The sequence below is a fragment of the Rhinoraja longicauda genome, unplaced genomic scaffold, assembly GCF_053455715.1.
Source record: "Rhinoraja longicauda isolate Sanriku21f unplaced genomic scaffold, sRhiLon1.1 Scf000120, whole genome shotgun sequence".
Taxonomy (NCBI): Eukaryota; Metazoa; Chordata; class Chondrichthyes; order Rajiformes; family Arhynchobatidae; genus Rhinoraja; species Rhinoraja longicauda.
Window position 1 is genome coordinate 89746 of NW_027601338.1, and position 17755 is coordinate 107500.

Below are 17755 nucleotides of genomic sequence, written 5' to 3' on the forward strand. Positions count from 1 at the left end.
TGGAATGGGCTTCCGGTGGAAGTGGTGGAGGCTGGCTCGATTTTATTATTTAAGAGTAAATTGGATAGGTATATGGATAGGAGGGGATTGGAGGGTTATGGTCTGAGTGCAGGTAGATGAGACTAGGTCAGGGAGAATGGTCGGCGTGGACTGGTAGGGCCGGACAGGCCTGTTTCCATGCTGTAGTTGTTATATGTTATATGTTATATGTTAACCTTAAATCTATTTGCTCTGGTTCTTCATTCCCCTGCTCTGCGTCTAAGACACTATCCACTCCCCTCACGAACTTATCCACCTCAATAAGATCATCCCTCGTCCTCCTGCGCTCCAAAGAATAAAGTCCTCGCATGCTCAACCTCTCCATGTCATTCAGGCCCTCGAGTACTGGCAACATGCTCTTAAAGCTTCTTCGCACCATTTCCGGTTTGGTAACATCTTTCCTATAACAGGGTGTCCAGAACTGAACACATAAACATAGAAAACGTATAAAACTTAGAAAATCGGTGCAGGAGGAGGCTATTCGGCCCTACGAGACAGCACCGCCATTCATTGTGATCATGGCTGATCGCCCCCAATCAATAACCCGTGCCTGCCTTCTCCCCATATCCCTCGATTTCACTAGTCCCTAGAGTTCTATCTAACTCTCTCTTAAATCCATCCAGTGATTTGACTTCCACTGCCTTCAGTGGCAGAAAATTCTACAAATTCACAACACTGTGTGAAAAAGTTCCTTCTCACCTCAGTTTTAAATGGAATCCCCTTTATTCTAAGAATGTGGCCCTTGGTTCTGGACTCGCATCTCGCTTGTCCGGTCCTTTTATAATTTTATATGTTTCTATAAGATCTCCTCTCATCCTTCTAAGCTCCAGTGAATACAAGCCTGGTCTTTTCAATCTTTCCTCGTATGTCAGTCTCGCCATCCCAGGGATCAATCTCGTGAACCTACGCTGCACTGCCTACGTTACTGTAAATGTGACCTCGCCCAAGTCTTGTACACCTGTTACATAACGTCCCATCTTCTATACTCAATATTCTGATCGATGAACCCTGTCCTTCACCGAGGTCCTGTCCTGCTTTGACTCCCAAAATGCAACACCATGTACTTATCTGTATTAAACTCCATTCAACATTCCTCAGCCCAACGGATGAAGGCCCCATTGCAACACTTGATAACTATCGTACTAATCATGTCTTGTGTACTCATCCAAATCTTTGAGATAATCCACAAACAGCAATGGGGCCAGCAACGATCCCTGGGGAACACTACCAGTCACAGGCCTGCAGTCTGAAAAACAAACTTTCATCGTCACCCTCCGCTTCCTATTACAGTCAATTCTTTATCCAGTCACCTAGCTCTCCCTGGATCACTTGCGATGAAACCTTCCAAAGCAGTCTATCATGTAGAACGTTACCAAATGCTCTGAAGTCCATATGTAAAGTCTACGGCTTTTCCCTTATCAATCTTTTAAGTTACTTCAGAAAATTCAATCAGATTTGTGAGACATGATCTCCAATGTACAAAGCTATGCTAACTCTCCGCAATCAGTCTTATCAATCCCAATATGGATATATCGTTCCCCTCAATATTCTCCAGTAATTTGCCTACCACAGACGTTAGGTTCACTGGTCTATACTTCCCATGGTTGACCTTGCAGCCCCTCTTAAATGCAGACATGGCATTGCTACCCCCCCTCCCCGCCCAGCACCTTACCTGCATCTAATGATCATTCGTATAGCTGAGCCAAGGCACCTACAATTTCTAGTCTACCTTCCCACACTGACCTCGGACATAACTGATCAGACCCTGGAGATGTATCCACCTTCATACACCTTAAGGTATTCAGCACCTCCTCGACAGTAATATAGACTGTTCTCGACACTTCCATTAATTTTCCCACGTTCCCTGCTTTACGCATATTGCTCAACATTAAACACAGAGGTAAAATACTCAATAAGAACGTTGTACATCTCCTGTGGCTACACACTGAGATGACCGCTTTGGTTTCTAAAGGGCCCTATTTCCCTTAATATAAATTAGAACTTTGAATCTCCCTTAATATTATCTGCCAGGGCTACCTCTTGATCCCTGTATACCCGCCTGATTTCCTCCTTTGGTATGCTCCTCAATTCCCAAAACTCTTCTGGGAATAGACTTAATCCCACGTTCCTAGATTGATCCCAAGCTGCCTGCGTTTCCCTGACCAGAGCCTCAGATTCTCTCATCATGCAAGCTTCAATGCTCCCACTTGCCTTGCCATTCTCTTTAATATGAGCATGCATGCCTTGAACTCTTGTCACAACATTTTTCAAAGCATCCCAATTTCCGGATGTTGCTTTGACAGCAAATATTTGGAATTTATAAATATATTTAGAAAGTCAAAATCCCCCAAAATGACTACCTTATTAGCCGTTTAGCTACCTGTAATCTCTTGGCATTTGCGCTCCTCCAATTACCGCTGACTATTTCCCCCCGCCCACCCCCCTCCCCCAGCAATTCACATACCCATCAAGGTGATCAGCACCTTTTTAGTTAATCGCTCCACCAATACAGACTGACTTGAACGAACCATGAGCCATATCAATTTATTCACAAATGCTGGAGTAATGCAGCAGGTCAGGCAGCATCTCGGGAGAGAAGGAATGGGTGACGTTTCGGGTCGAGACCCTTCTTCAGACTGATGTCAGGGGGGCGGGACAAAGGAAGGATATAGGAGATCTGGGAAGGAGGAGGGAAAGTTGGAGAAGTCGATGTTCATACCACTGGGCTGCAAACTGCCCAGGCGACATATGAGGTGCTGTTCCTCCAATTTCCAGTGGGCCTCACTATGGCACTGGAGGAGGCCCATGACAGAAAGGTCAGACTGGGAATGGGAGGGGGAGTTGAAGTGCTCGGCCGCCGGGAGATCAGTTTGGTTAATGCGGACCGAGCGCAGGTGTTCAGCGAAGCGATCGCCGAGCCTGCGCTTGGTTTCGCCGACATGAGCCATATCATCTCGGTCTACTGCCGCAAAATTCTTCCTAATCAATAAAGTCCTCTTTCGCCCTCACCTCACTCGCTACATCCTGGAACATTAAGCTGCCTGTCCTGTCCCACTTAGCCAGATTTCTGTAATGGATACAACATTACAAAATAATTGCAATTCAATCAAACAGCCCTCCCTCGCTTGTAGTCACATCTATATTGTCCACCCCCACCCCCCAAACTTATGGTAATCCCACCACGATGGGTCTTCCAGGCACGATGCTTCCTCCTGCCTAATATTACTGCTCTTCCCTGACGAGTCATCGCCTAACAGTCAACATAGCATCCCAGTTGCACACACCTATTCACACCCTCAGCTCATCAGCCTAACATTAATAATTGCAATACAATCATGTAGCCCTTCCTGGCTCGCTGTCATGCCTATTTTGTCAACTGAACTTTCTCTGAAAGTTCGCCTCCTGTTTCTCATCTGCCTCAGTCATGCATTGGATCTCGCCCTTCAACCAATCTAGCGTCGATCCACCCACATAGCTGCAGCAAACTGCCGGTCAGGATGTGTAAGAAGGAACTGCAGATGCTGGTTTAAACCGAAGAAAGACAAAAATATGGGCAATTGGAGGAACAGCACCTCATCTTTCGCTTGGGCAGTTTATACCCCAGCGGTATGAACATTGTCTTCTTCCACTTCAGGTAGTCCCTGCTTCCCCTCTCTATCCCCTCCCCTTCCCAGTTCACCTACTAGGCTTCCTGTCTCCGACTACATCCTATCTTTGTCCCACTCCCTCCCCTGACAACAATCTGAAGAGGGTCTCGACCCGAAACGTCACCCATTCCTTCTTTCCTGAGTTGCTGCCTGACCCGCTGACTTACTCCAGTATTTTGTGTTTATCTTCGATTTAAACCAGCATCTGCAGTTTTTGTTTCCCGAAACAACGGATACAGTAGATAAGTTTGGATGAGGTGCAAATTAACTTTTGCCTAACCTGAAAGGACTGTCGAAATCCCTGGGCAGAGGGAAGAAATCCCTCTTCATATTCACAATTTGTCAACCCCTCCCCCCCATACATTCTGGCAGGCAGGTTTGCTAGTGTGACACCTGTGGCTTTAAACTAAGTAGTGGGGGGGGAGGGGTTGACAAATTGTGAATATGAAGATGAGGTAAAAAAAAAGGGAATACAGGAGATATTGCAAAAGACTCTCGGAAGAATGGGAACAGAAGTTCTAGAGGGGAAAAGAAATTAAGGGCAGGGTCAATTGTGACCGATGTGAGAGGGGAGGTGAATACAGAAGTTAAAGTGTTGTACTTAAATGCGCGTAGTATAAAAAATAAAGTGGATGAGCTTGAGGCTCAGTTAGTCATGGGCAAGTATGATGTTGTAGGGATCACTGAGACATGGCTACAAGAGGACCAGGGCTGGGAACTGAATTTTCAGGGGTACACAACGTATAGAAAAGACAGACAGGTGGGCAGAGGGGGTGGGGTTGCTCTGATGGTAAGGAATGATATTCATTCCCTTGCAAGGGGTGACATAGAATCAGGAGATGTTGAATCAGTATGGATAGAAATGAGAAATTGTAAGGGTAAAAAGACCCTAATGGGAGTTATCTGTAGGCCACCAAACAGTAGCCTCGACATAGGGTGCAAGTTGAATCAGGAGATAAAATTGGCATGTCAAAAATGTAATACTACGGTGGTTATGGGAGATTTCAACATGCAGGTAGACTGGGAAAACCAGGTTGGAAATGGACCCCAGGAAAGAGAGTTTGTAGAGTGCCTTTGAGATGGATTCTTAGAACAGCTTGTACCAGGGAGAAGGCAATTCTGGATTTAGTGTTGTGTAATGATCCTGATCTGATAAGGGGACTAGAGGTAAAAGAACCATTAGGAGGCAGTGATCACAACATGATAAGTTTTACTCTGCAAATGGAAAGGCAGAAGGGAAAATCGGAAGTGTCGGTATTACAGTATAGCAAAGGGGATTACAGAGGCATGAGGCAGAAGCTTGCCAAAATTGACTGGAAGGAGGCCCTAGCAGGGAAGACGGTAGAACAGCAATGGCAGGTATTCCTGGGAATAATGCAGAGGTTGCAGGATCAATTTATTCCAAAGAGGTGGAAAGACTCTAAGGGGAGTAAGAGACACCTGTGGCTGACAAGGGAAGTCAGGGACAGCATAAAAATTAAGGAGAGGAAGTATAACATAGCAAAGAAGAGTGGGAAGACAGAGGATTGGGACTCTTTTAAAGAGCAACAAAAGTTAACTAAAAAGGCAATACGGGGAGAAAAGATGAGGTACGAGGGTAAACTAGCCAATAATATAAAGGAGGATAGCAAAAGTTTTTTTAGGTACGTGAAGAGGAAAAAAATATTCAAGGCAAATGTGGGTCCCTTGAAGACAGAAACAGGGGAATTTATTATGGGGAACAAAGAAATGGCAGATGAGTTAAACCGTTACTTTGGATCTGTCTTCACTGAGGAAGATACACACAATCTCCCAAATGTTCTAGGGGCCGGAGAACCTAGGGTGATGGAGGAACTGAAGGAAATCCTCATTAGGCAGGAAATGATTTTGGGTAGACTGATGGGACTGAAGGCAGATAAATCCCCAGGGCCTGATGGTCTGCATCCCAGGGTACTTAAGGAGGTGGCTCTAGAAATAGTGGAAGCATTGGAGATCATTTTTCAATGTTCTATAGATTCAGGATCAGTTCCTGTGGATTGGAGGATAGCAAATGTTATCCCACTTTTTAAGAAAGGAGGGAGAGAGAAAACGGGTAATTATAGACCAGTTAGTCTGACATCAGTGGTGGGGAAGATGCTGGAGTCAATTATAAAAGACGAAATTACTGTGCATTTGGATAGCAGTAATGGGATCATTCCAAGTCAGCATGGATTTACGAAGGGGAAATCATGCTTGACAAATCTGGAATTTTTTGAGGATGTAACTAGGAAAATTGACAGGGGAGAGTCAGTGGATGTGGTGTACCTCGACTTTCAGAAAGCCTTCGACAAGGTCCCACATAGGAGATTAGTGGGCAAAATTAGGGCACATGGTATTGGGGGTAGGGTACTGACATGGATAGAAAATTGGTTGACAGACAGAAAGCAAAGAGTGGGGATAAGTGGGGCCCTTTCGGAATGGCAGGCAGTGACCAGTGGGGTACCGCAAGGTTCGGTGCTGGGAACCCAGCTATTTACGATATACATTAATGACTTAGACGAAGGGATTAAAAGTACCATTAGCAAATTTGCAGATGATACTAAGCTGGGGGGTAGTGTGAATTGTGAGGAAGATGCAATAAGGCTGCAGGGTGACTTGGACAGGTTGTGTGAGTGGGCGGATACATGGCAGATGCAGTTTAATGTAGATAAGTGTGAGGTTATTCACTTTGGAAGTAAGAATAGAAAGGCAAATTATTATCTGAATGGTGTCAAGTTAGGAGGAGGGGGTGTTCAACGAGATCTGGGTGTCCTAGTGCATCAGTCAATGAAAGGAAGCATGCAGGTACAGCAGGCAGTGAAGAAAGCCAATGGAATGTTGGCCTTCGTAACAAGAGGAGTTGAGTATAGGAGCAAAGAAGTCCTTCTACAGTTGTACCGGGCCCTGGTGAGACCGCACCTGGAGTACTGTGTGCAGTTTTGGTCTCCAAATTTGAGGAAGGATATTCTTGCTATGGAGGGCGTGCAGCGTAGGTTCACTAGGTTAATTCCCGGAATGGCGGGACTGTTGTATGTTGAAAGGCTGGAGCGATTGGGCTTGTATACACTGGAATTTAGAAGGATGAGGGGGGATCTTATTGAAACATATAAGATAATTAGGGGATTGGACACATTAGAGGCAGGAAACATGTTCCCAATGTTGGGGGAGTCCAGAACAAGGGGCCACAGTTTAAGAATAAGGGGTAGGCCATTTAGAACGGAGATGAGGAAGAACTTTTTCAGTCAGAGAGTGGTGAAGGTGTGGAATTCTCTGCCTCAGAAGGCAGTGGAGGCCAGTTCGTTGGATGCTTTCAAGAGAGAGCTGGATAGAGCTCTTAAGGATAGCGGAGTGAGGGGGTATGGGGAGAAGGCAGGAACGGGGTACTGATTGAGAGTGATCAGCCATGATCGGATTGAATGGCGGTGCTGGCTCGAAGGGCTGAATGGCCTACTCCTGCACCTATTGTCTATTGTCTATTGTCTATTGAGTCGAGGGAGGAGGTATCGCGACAGGTGTTGCATCTTGTACGGTTGCAGCGGAAGGTACCTGGGAGGGGGTGGTTTGGGTGGGAAGGGATAAGTTAACCAGGGAGTTGCGAAGGGAACAGCCTCTGCGGAAGGTGGCAAGGCGTGGAGATGGGAAAATGTGGCTAGTGGTGGGGATATCATTGTAGGTGGCGGAAATGTTGGAGGATTATGTGCTGTATGTGACGGCTGATGGGGTGGAAGGTAAGGACGAGGAGGACTCTGTCTCTGTTGCGAATAGGAAGGGGGGGGCAAGGGCGGAGCTGCGGGGTACCGAGGAGATACGAGTCAGGGCCTCATCTATGATGGGAGAGGGGAATCCCCGTTCCCTAAACTGAGGACATCTCAGATGTTCTAGTATGGAACACGTCATCTTGGGCGCAGATGCGGCGTAGACGGAGGATTTGGGAGAAGGGGATGGACTCAAAGCAGGAAGCAAGGGGGGAAGACGTATAGTCGAGATAGTTGTGGCAGTCAGTGGGTTTGTAATAGACATCAGTCAGTGGTCTATTTCTTGTGATGGAGACTGGGAGCTGCCGCTCAGGATATTGGCGTTCCCTTCAGGTTCAGCTGCAACTCATCCCTCTTGTACAGGTCACGTCTGCCCCAGAAGAAATCTCAGTTGTACAAAAGTATGAATCCCTGCATCAGCTCCATTGCCATGCATTCACCTGTCCTTGTTTTCCCTGTTCCTACACTCACTAGCACGGAGCACAAGCAGTACTACGGAGATCACTGCCCTGTATTTTTAAATCTTTCTGAACATCCTATGTCATTTGTACCAACATGCACAGTGACTTCTGGCTCCTCACTCTCCCCCTTGAGAATATCACGTAGCCGCTCCAAATCATCCTGGACCCTGGCACCAGAAAGCAATACACAATACAGGAGTCTCGATTGCTTCCACGGAATCTCCTGTCCACCACTCTCCCCTCTCCCCAACAGATGTATATCCTACCACTATGGCTTTGCCATATATGGAGCCTCATCCTGCTGATACTACTGCTCTTCCCTGACGGGTCATCCCCTAACAGTCTCCAAAACTGTTACGTGTTTTGAAGGGGAATGGCCACCTTCACCCTTTGCTAACTAATGGTCCTGGGGGTCACCCACCTCCATTCATCCTGGTGTTTGAGCATGACCACCTCACTGTTAGTTTTGTCCAAAAGGTCTTTCAGATGATCCCGGGGTCATCTATCTGCATCTCCATTTCCCAAATACAGCCTGCAAGGAGCTGCACCTGGACACATTTCCCACGGGTTTAGCCACCAGCGACACGAGCAGTTGCTCTGACATCCCAGGTGCTGCAGGAGGAACGTTGCATCATTCCACCTGCCTCTTGGTGGCACTGAAATAAGAACCAACAAGCTCACCAATAGGGCGGCACGGTAGCGCAGCGGTAGAGTTGCTGCTTTACAGCGAATGCAGCGCTGGAGACTCAGGTTCGATCCTGACTACGGGTGCTGCACTGTAAGGAGTTTGTACGTTCTCCCCGTGACCTGCGTGGGTTTTCTCCGAGATCTTCGGTTTCCTCCCACACTCCAAAGACGTACAGGTATGTAGGCTAATTGGCTGGGTAAAAGTGTTATTAAAAAAAATAAAAAAATTGTCCCTAGTGGGTGTAGGATAGTGTTAATGTACGGGGATCGCTGGGCGGCACGGACTTGGTGGGCCGAAAAGGCCTGTTTCCGGCTGTATATATATGATATGATATGATATGATGATCACACAACTGGCTAAACAGCAGGTTCAACAGACTGTACCTTTATCTGCAGCCCCCTCTCCTCAGACTCCTTGCCGAAGACTCATGAGCTGAAGACTCACACTTGCCCTCTACACAGCATCTCTACCAACACAGCCATTCCCAACAGGCCGCTTCGCTGGATCTTGCTTTTTTATTAGTTGCTCAATCAGCCAATTTCGATGCTTCAAACAATATGCGTGCCATATTTTCAAGTGCTCTGCTAAACTGTGGTCCTTTCATCCGCGTCATTAAGATAAGTTGTAATATAGGGAGGCCCAGCACTGGCCTTTACAGCATTGGTCTACACATTGACCCATTTATTAAAATGAATGGGCTGCCCGTCAAGTGGTCAGTGTTATCCTGGATGGTGTCGGAGCTGCAACACCACTTGACATGCCCCTGATGGTCCATGGGGAAACGTTTGAATGTGAAAAAGCGAGTCTCAGTGCAAGATTTCAATACTGTTATACCACCAGGCCACAGGATGGAAATGTCTGATTCAGTTTAGTTTCTGGATCAATATTGACATTCCATGCCCCCTCCCACAAAACCTACCCGCTCTCACCCCCAACACCACAGGAGCTGGCCAGAATTAACTGGAAGGAGGCCCTAGCATGGAAGACGGTGGAACAGCAATGGCAGATATTCCTAGGAATAATGCAAAAGTTGCAGGATCAATTTATCCCAAAGAGGAGGAAAGATTCCAAGGGGAGTAAGAGGCACCCATGGATGACAAGGGAAGTCAAGGACAGCATAAAAATAAAAGAGCAGAAGTACAACAAAGCAAAGAAGAGTGGTAATCCAGAGCATTGTGACTCTTTTAAAGAGCAACAGAAGATGACTAAGAAGGCAATACGGGGAGAAAAGATGAGGTACGAGGGTAAACTAGCCAATAATATAAAGGAGGATAGTAAAAGCTTTTTTAGGTATGTAAAGAGGAAAAAAATAGTCAAGGCAAATGTGGGTCCCTTGAAGACAGAAGCGGGGGAATTTATTATGGGGAACAAGGAAATGGCAGATGAGTTGAACCGGTACTTTGGATCTGTCTTCACTAAGGAAGATACAAGCAATCTCCCAGATGTTCTAGTGGCCAGAGATCCTAGGGTGACGGATGAACTGAAGGAAATCCATATTAGGCAGGAAATGGTGTTGGGTAGACTAATGGGACTGAAGGCTGATAAATCCCCAGGGCCTGATGGTCTGCATCCCAGAGTACTTAAGGAGGTGGCACTAGAAATTGTGGACGCATTGGTGATCATTTTGCAATGTTCTATACATTCTGGATCAGTTCCTGTGGATTGGAGGGTAGCTAATGTTGTTCCACTTTTTAAGAAAGGAGGGAGAGAGAAAACGGGAAATTATAGACCAGTTAGTCTGACGTCAGTGGTGGGGAAGATGCTGGAGTCAATTATAAAAGAAGAAATTGCGGAGCATTCGGATAGTAGTAACAGGATTGTTCCGAATCAGCATGGATTTACGAAGGGGAAATCATGCTTGACTAATCTTCTGGAATTCTTTGAGGATGTAACTAAGAAAATTGACAGGGGAGAGCCGGTGGATGTGGTGTACATTGACTTTCAGAAAGCCTTTGACAAGGTTCCACATAGGAGATTAGTGGGCAAAATTAGAGCACATGTTATTGGAGGTAGGGTACTGACATGGATAGAAAATTGGTTGACAGACAGAAAGCAAAGAGTGGGGATAAATGGGTCCCTTTCAGAATGGCAGGCAGTAACTAGTGGGGTACCGCAGCTATTTACGATATACATTAATGACATGGATGAAGGGATTAAATGTACCATTAGCAAATTTGCAGATGATACAAAGCTGGGTGGTAGTGTGAGCTGTGAGGAAGATGCTATGAGGATGCAGGGTGTCTTGGACAGGTTGTGTGAGTGGGCGGATGCATGGCTGATGCAGTTTAATGTGGATAAGTGTGAGGTTATCCACTTTGGTGGTAAGAATAGGAAGGCAGAGTATTATCTGAATGGTGTCAAGTTAGCAACAGATCCGGGTGTCCTAGTGCATCAATCACTGAAAGGAAGCATGCAGGTACAGCAGGCAGTGAAGAAAACCAATGGCATGTTGGCCTTCATAACAAGAGGAGTTGAGTATAGGAGCAAAGAGGTCCTTCTACAATTGTACAGGGCCCTAGTGAGACCGCACCTGGAGTACTGTGTGCAGTTTTGGTCTCCAAATTTGAGGAAGGATATTCTTGCTAATGAGGGTGTGCAGCGAAGGTATACTAGGTTAATTCCCGGAATGGCGGGACTGTGATATGTTGAAAGACTGGAGCAACTAGGCTTGTATACACTGGAATTTAGAAGGATGAGAGGAGATCTTATCGAAACGTATAAGATTATTAAGGGGTTGGACACGTTAGAGGCAGGAAAAATGTTCCCAATGTTGGGGGAGTCCAGAACAAGGGGCCACAGTTTAAGAATAAGGATTAGGCCATTTAGAACTGAGATGAGGAAAAACTTTTTCAGTCAGAGAGTTGTGAATCTGTGGAATTCTCTGCCTCAGAAGGCAGTGGAGGCCAATTCTCTGGACGCATTCAAGAGAGAGCTAGATAGAGCTCTTAAGGATAGCGGAGTCAGGGGGTATGGGGAGAAGGCAGGTGCGGGGTACTAATTGAGAATGATCAGCCATGATCACATTGAATGGCGGTGCTGGCTCGAAGGGCCGAATGGCCTCCTCCTGCATCTATTATCTATTGTCTATTGATAGTGGTGGATTGTAGTTCACAGTTCACTTTGCAATCTTTTCCTTCTTGTGTTAATCATTGTTTAATCCCACTATTATTATTCGGTTTACTGCAGAGCAGCAGAATATGGTAATACCTATCCACACCTTGGCTGAAGATGGAAACAGGACTGCGGCTCCAGTGACCCCAACAACAAGAACGTACACAGGTTTGTTGCAGAATTCTTCAAGATATAAATGTTGTCTTGATATCTGGTTGCATCTAATGCATGGTCGACAGGTCCGAAGGATAAGGGATGAAGGAAGGGACTGAGAAAGAGCGGTAATTGAAAGGACAGAGGGAGTGATCATTGAGGCGATGAGTCATCCTCATTGAAGATTCAGATGTGCATTCATGCAGTGACTGGGGAGAGGCTTTCTGAGAAACTGAAGAGTATAAGATGGCGCATAAAACATGGCGACTCTTGTATTTGGACTCTGTGCAGTCTGCACTGTTAGAGTTATTATGGTCAAGTTGTGCCTCAGAGTCATAGAGGCATACGGTATGGAAAAAGGCTCACCTTGGACATGTCAAACAACATGGCCGATCTACTATAGTCCCACAAGCCTGTGTAAGACCCATGTCCCTCTAAACCTATCCTATCCATGTACCGATTTTGTCATAAAATCCCCTACTCCACCTGAATCCTATGTCATTTCTTTCTTGATTCTCCTCCTCTGGGTAAAAGACTGTGTGCATTGATCTATTCTATATAACAGATAGTGTATCAATTCTTCTCCTAATCCTCGTGTACAGGAGGATGGTCACTGAACTTGGGTACACATGACAAAGTATCCATTGAAGCCAGGGAGCATGAGGCCACAGAGAGTGGAGTAAAGCAGGGTGGTTCATGCATGTGGAAGATAATCCTAGGAAGATTAGCTGGCATCAACTACAGTGTTGCCTCAAGCGATAAGTGCATCTGCACCTCTTCATCAGTGTATTCGTTTAATGTGCATTTTTTTGCTGTGATCTGTTCTCTGTCTGAACACCGGCTATGGAGATGATCACACTCCCCCAGTGCCCACCCTTCCCGTGTCCAACGCTGCCCCATCCCCCTGGGGCCCATGTTCCCTGGTCACACCGTCACATCCTCCTCGGTTCAGACGCTATCCATCTCTCCCCTGCTCACATGTTACCTCAACCTCCCCGATTCTTCAGACTGATGGCAGAGTTAGCCGTAAGCTGGCAGAGAGGTGCGGCAACACAAAGCCTGGCAAGTGAGATGGATGTTATTGAGGAGGGTTTTTTTGATAGGTAGTTGGTTGAACAAAGGCTAGAGATGAAACATCAAGATGTTAAGCAGAAGGACTGAGTGTTGGAGATTGTGAAAATAAAGAAAGGAATATCGGAGGAAGGAAATGGGGAGGGGAGAAATCAGTGCGAGACTGGAGAGAGTGGGCGGAAATAAGGCGGGTGTGCGGTTTGGATTGTTACTTAATCTTGGGGAATTCAGTGTTCATACCATTGGATTTAAGGCGACCCAAGCGGAATGTGAAGTGCTGTTTCTTCAGTGAGCATGTGTCCAAGGACAGAGAGGTTGCTATGGCAATGGGACAAGAGTTGCAATGTTTGGCAATTGGCGAGACAAAGCATAGACTCGGCGACTGTTTTGCCGAACACTTCCGCTTTATCTGCCAAAACCTAGTGGATTTTCCCGTTGCTAACCATTTTTGCTCCTCGCGCAAATTTCTCCCATCCCCTCCCTTTCCACTTACATGAATTCATCTCACTGCACAATTTGCAACTCTTCACTCCATTTGTTTTACACCTGTCTTTTCATCTCTGGCCTTTCCCCAATTATCAGCCTATCAAAAACTCCCCTCACCTGTATCCACCTTACTTACTGTCTTTCACCTGTTCTTCCTCTTGTCCACATTTCTCCCCACTCACCGCCACCACAATCAGCCTAAAAACAGATCCAGACTTGAAACGTCACCCACAATATTCTCCAGAGATGATGGTTGACCCACTGAGTTCCTCCAGCAAATTGTCTTATTCCGATATTCTTCTTGGATCATTCTCATTAGGAGCCTGGAACACTCAGGGTGGGGGTTGCTGTTGTAGCGAGAGCCAAGGGTACTTATTCAGATGATGTTTTGTTTCTCTCTTTGAATACACAGATCTGACGCCTACATTGTCTGAGCTCCTGACACAGTGGAACGAGTACCAATTGTTCCAACTAACAAAATTCTATCGGGAGAGACTGAAACAGGCGATTGAAGAAGGGGTTGAAAGTCTCAGCTTCATGATGAGACCCGAGGGACATTTCACTAAACAAGAACACGTGGTAAGTGGAAGGATCACGGTCACTTCTGTTTCCCGTCACAGAACTGACGGCATTGGGGAAGAGTGACCAATGCCAGTCTCACTCACCTCGCACTCCCTGGGCTGAACAATGTAATGGACAATGCAATAATCTCTGATCGGTTTGTGTCCTGTAGATCTGGTATCAGGAATAAAACCTGTGACATGGGAACTTCTGAGAATTGTCCATTCTGATCCAGCTGTTCTTCCCACACATGCATCTTAGCACAACGGTCAGGGAGCAGTAAACTTGTAAACTAGAATCAAAAACGATAACATGTTTTATGTGGCATCAGTTTCATTGGTCGCATTTAGTTCAGTTAATTAAACCACAGAGGGCATTAGGCAAAAGCACAAGAACTGAAGATCCTGGTTTACAAAAAAAGGACATACTGTGCTGCACTAAATAACTCTGTTTTTGGAGATACTGCCTGACCTGCTGAATTACTCTGACATTAAACTGTTCGCTTGTCATTCAATCTACAATCTCAACAAACAATATTCAGCAGGTCAGTTATGCGCGCATCTGTGGGAAGAGGAGCCGAGTTAAAGGAGGGGATGAGCTGCAGGAAATGTGCAAGAGAGGGATGTCTTTGATCGGGTGTAACTGGGGTAAGTATAGAAATAAAAAAGTTATCTGGTCAATGAGTGAATGCGGGCTCAGAGTGTAGCAAAATAACTGCAGATGCTGCACAAATCAAATGTATCACAAAATGCTGGAGTAACTCAGCAGGTCAGGCAGCATCTAGGAGCGAGGGAATGGGTGACGTTTCAGGTCTAGACCCTTTTTCAGACGGATGTCAGGGGGCGGGACAAAGAAAGTATATAGGTGGAGACTGGAAGACAGTGGGAGAACTGGGGAGGGGGGAGGGGGAAAAGAGAGAGACAGAAACTATCTAAAGTTGGAGAAGTCAATGTTCATACCATTGAGCTGCAAGTTGCCCAAGCGAAATATGAGGTGCTGTTCCTCCAATTTCCGCTGGGCCTCACTATGACACTAGAGGAGGCCCATGACAGAAAGGTCAGACTGGGAGTGGGAGGGGGAGTTGAAGTGCTCAGCCACCGGGAGATCAGGTTGGTTAAGGCGGACTGAGCGAAGGTGTTGAGTGAAACGATCGCCGAGCCTGCGTTTGGTCTCGCCGATGTAGCGAAATTGACATCTAGAGCAGCGGATACAATCAATGAAGTTGGTGGAGGTGCAGGTGGACCTCTGTCTCACCTGGAAAGACTGTTTAGTTCCTTGGACGGAGTTGAGGGGGGAGGTAAATGGACAGGTGTTGCATCTCCTGCGGTTGCAGGGGAAAGTGCCCGGGGAGGGGGTGGTTTGGGTACGAAGGGACTAGTGGACCAGGGAGTTACGGAGGGAACGGTCTCTGCGGAACACAGAAAGGGGAGGAGATGGGAAGATGTGGCCGGTAGTGGGGTCCAGTTGTAGGGGAAGGAAATGTTGCAGGATGATTTGTTGGATTTGCTGGCTGATGGGGTGGAAGGTGAGAACGAGTGGGATTCTGTCCTTGTTACGAATGGGGGGAGGGGGAGCAAGAGCGGAGCTGTGGGATATAGAGGATGTCCCAGTGAGAGCCTCATCTATAATGGTAGAGGGGAAGCCCCGTTGCCTGAAGAATGAGGACATCTCTGATGCCCTAGTGTGGAACACCTCATCCCGGGCGCAGATGCGGCGTAGACGGAGGAATTGGGAGTAGGGGATAGACTTTTTGCAGGAGTCAGGGTGGGAAGAGGTGTAGTAGTCCAGATAGCTGTGGGAGTCAGTGGGTTTGTAGTAGATGTCAGTGACTAGTCTGTCTCCTGTGATGGAGATGGTGAGGTCCAAAAACGGTAGGGAGATGTCGGAGATAGTCCAAGTATAGTTAAGAGCAGGATGGAAATTGGAAGTGAAGTGCATGAAGTCAGTGAGTTCTGCATGGGTACAAGAGGTGGCACCAATGCAGTCGTCGATGTAGCGGAGATAGAGTTCGGGGATGGGGCCGGTGTACGTCTGGAACAGGGATTGTTCGACGTACCGAAAAAGAGGCAGGCGTAGCTGGGCCCATGCGAGTGCCCATAGCTACGCCTCTGGTTTGGAGGAAGTGGGAGGAGCCAAAGGAGAAGTTGTTAAGGGTATGAATCAGCTCTGCCAGGCCGAGGAGAGTGTTACTAGATGGGGATTGGCTGGTTCTACTGTCGAGGAAGAAACGGAGGGCTTCAAGACCATCCTTGTGGGGGATGGAAGTGTAGAGTGACTGGGCATCCATGGTAAAGATGAGGGAGTGGGGGCCAGCAAACCGGAAGTTATCGAGGAGATGGAGAGCATGTGAGGTGTCTTGGACGTAGGTGGGGAGGGATTTGACCAGCGGGGATAGGATGGAGTCGAGGTAGGTGGAAAGAAGTTTGGTGCGGGCTCAGAGTGGGTAAGAATGTAGATGAAATAACATAGTAGCATCAAAATGCCGAGCAGGAAGCAATGCAGGCTGAACTGGACACATCCATTTCTAGTGGGATATTATCTATGTGAGGCCAAAATGAATTGGATAAATTTCCCATCCATATCAACACAGCCATCGTTGACCTAAATGGCCTGTTCCCGTGTTGTACTCTGCTGTGTTCTCGGACACTGCCAGGTGTGAAGCGCGTTTCACACTGTCAGGACTCTGGGAGTGCACAGTTGGTTAGCCCAGTGTCATGGGTGTATGAACAGGCAAACCAATGCCTGCCTCTATGCTCAATAATACCAGAGTATCCCATTGCTGAATCGCTAATACCCCCCCATTAGCACTGTCTCATTCACTTCTCAATATATTAATTGTTGTTCTTCACAGAATATCACTGAGCTCGCGGTCAAGAGAAACCGGAGTGACTGTTCGACCATCTTCCTGAGTCTGGTGATGGAGAAAGGCAACCGGGCCCGGCGGGTGATGTGGGAATCCTTTGTGAAAATGCAGAATGAATTACCAAAGCTGGACAAAATACTGAAAGAAATCCAGAAGCTCGGTACGGCAAATCAACACACTGAACTGAATATCACTTTGGAACACTGGTGTTAACAATGTTATTCAAGTCTGGTTTAATGAATGCTCTTTGATTTGAACAGGTCCTGATCCACAAGAGTACATGAACATCACCAGTGGTTTATCTGATTTACCCTCTCATATGGAAGGTGAGTGTTGAAATGTACAGTTCACACCAATAACTTGTTAAAATTGATGTAATACTGAAACTGTTTGTTCAGAGCTTTGCAGAATCGGAAATCAGAAGATCAAACCTTAAGCAATTGTTCGACTGAAAGTAAGCATGCAGGTACAGCAGGCAGTGAAGAAAGCTAATGGCATGTTGGCCTTCATGACAAGAGGAGTTGAGTATAGGAGCAAAGAGGTCCTTCTGCTGTTGTACTAGTGAGACCACACCAAATTTATGTCTCCAAATTTGAGGAAGAACATTCTTGCAGCAAGTGCAGCGTAGGTTTACTAGGTTACTTCCAGCAATCGCGGGATTGTCGTATTTTGAAAGACTGGAGCGACTGAGCTTGTATACACTGCAATTTGAAAGGATGAGAATGGATCTTATTGAAACATATAAGATTATTATGGGATTGGAGAAGCTAGAGGCAGGAAACATGTTCCCAATGTTGGGGTAGTCAAGAAGCAGGGGCCACAGTTTAAAAATAAGGTGTAGGCCATTTAGAACGGAGATGCGGACATTTTTTTTCACTCAGACAGTTGTAAATCTGTGGAATTCTCCGCCTCAGAAGGCAGTG

General features: G+C 46.5%; 1 protein-coding gene across 1 annotated transcript in view; it reads left to right on the forward strand.

Annotated features, from left to right (window-relative positions):
• Positions 1-17755, forward strand: part of LOC144590076 (NACHT, LRR and PYD domains-containing protein 3-like) — a 50848-nt gene that overhangs the window by 25916 nt on the left and 7177 nt on the right. The window contains exons 4-7 of the mRNA XM_078394942.1: positions 11774-11866; positions 13821-13987; positions 16821-16992; positions 17093-17158. Coding sequence (XP_078251068.1) covers positions 11774-11866; positions 13821-13987; positions 16821-16992; positions 17093-17158 — 498 coding nt within the window. The remainder of the gene's footprint in view (positions 1-11773; positions 11867-13820; positions 13988-16820; positions 16993-17092; positions 17159-17755) is intronic.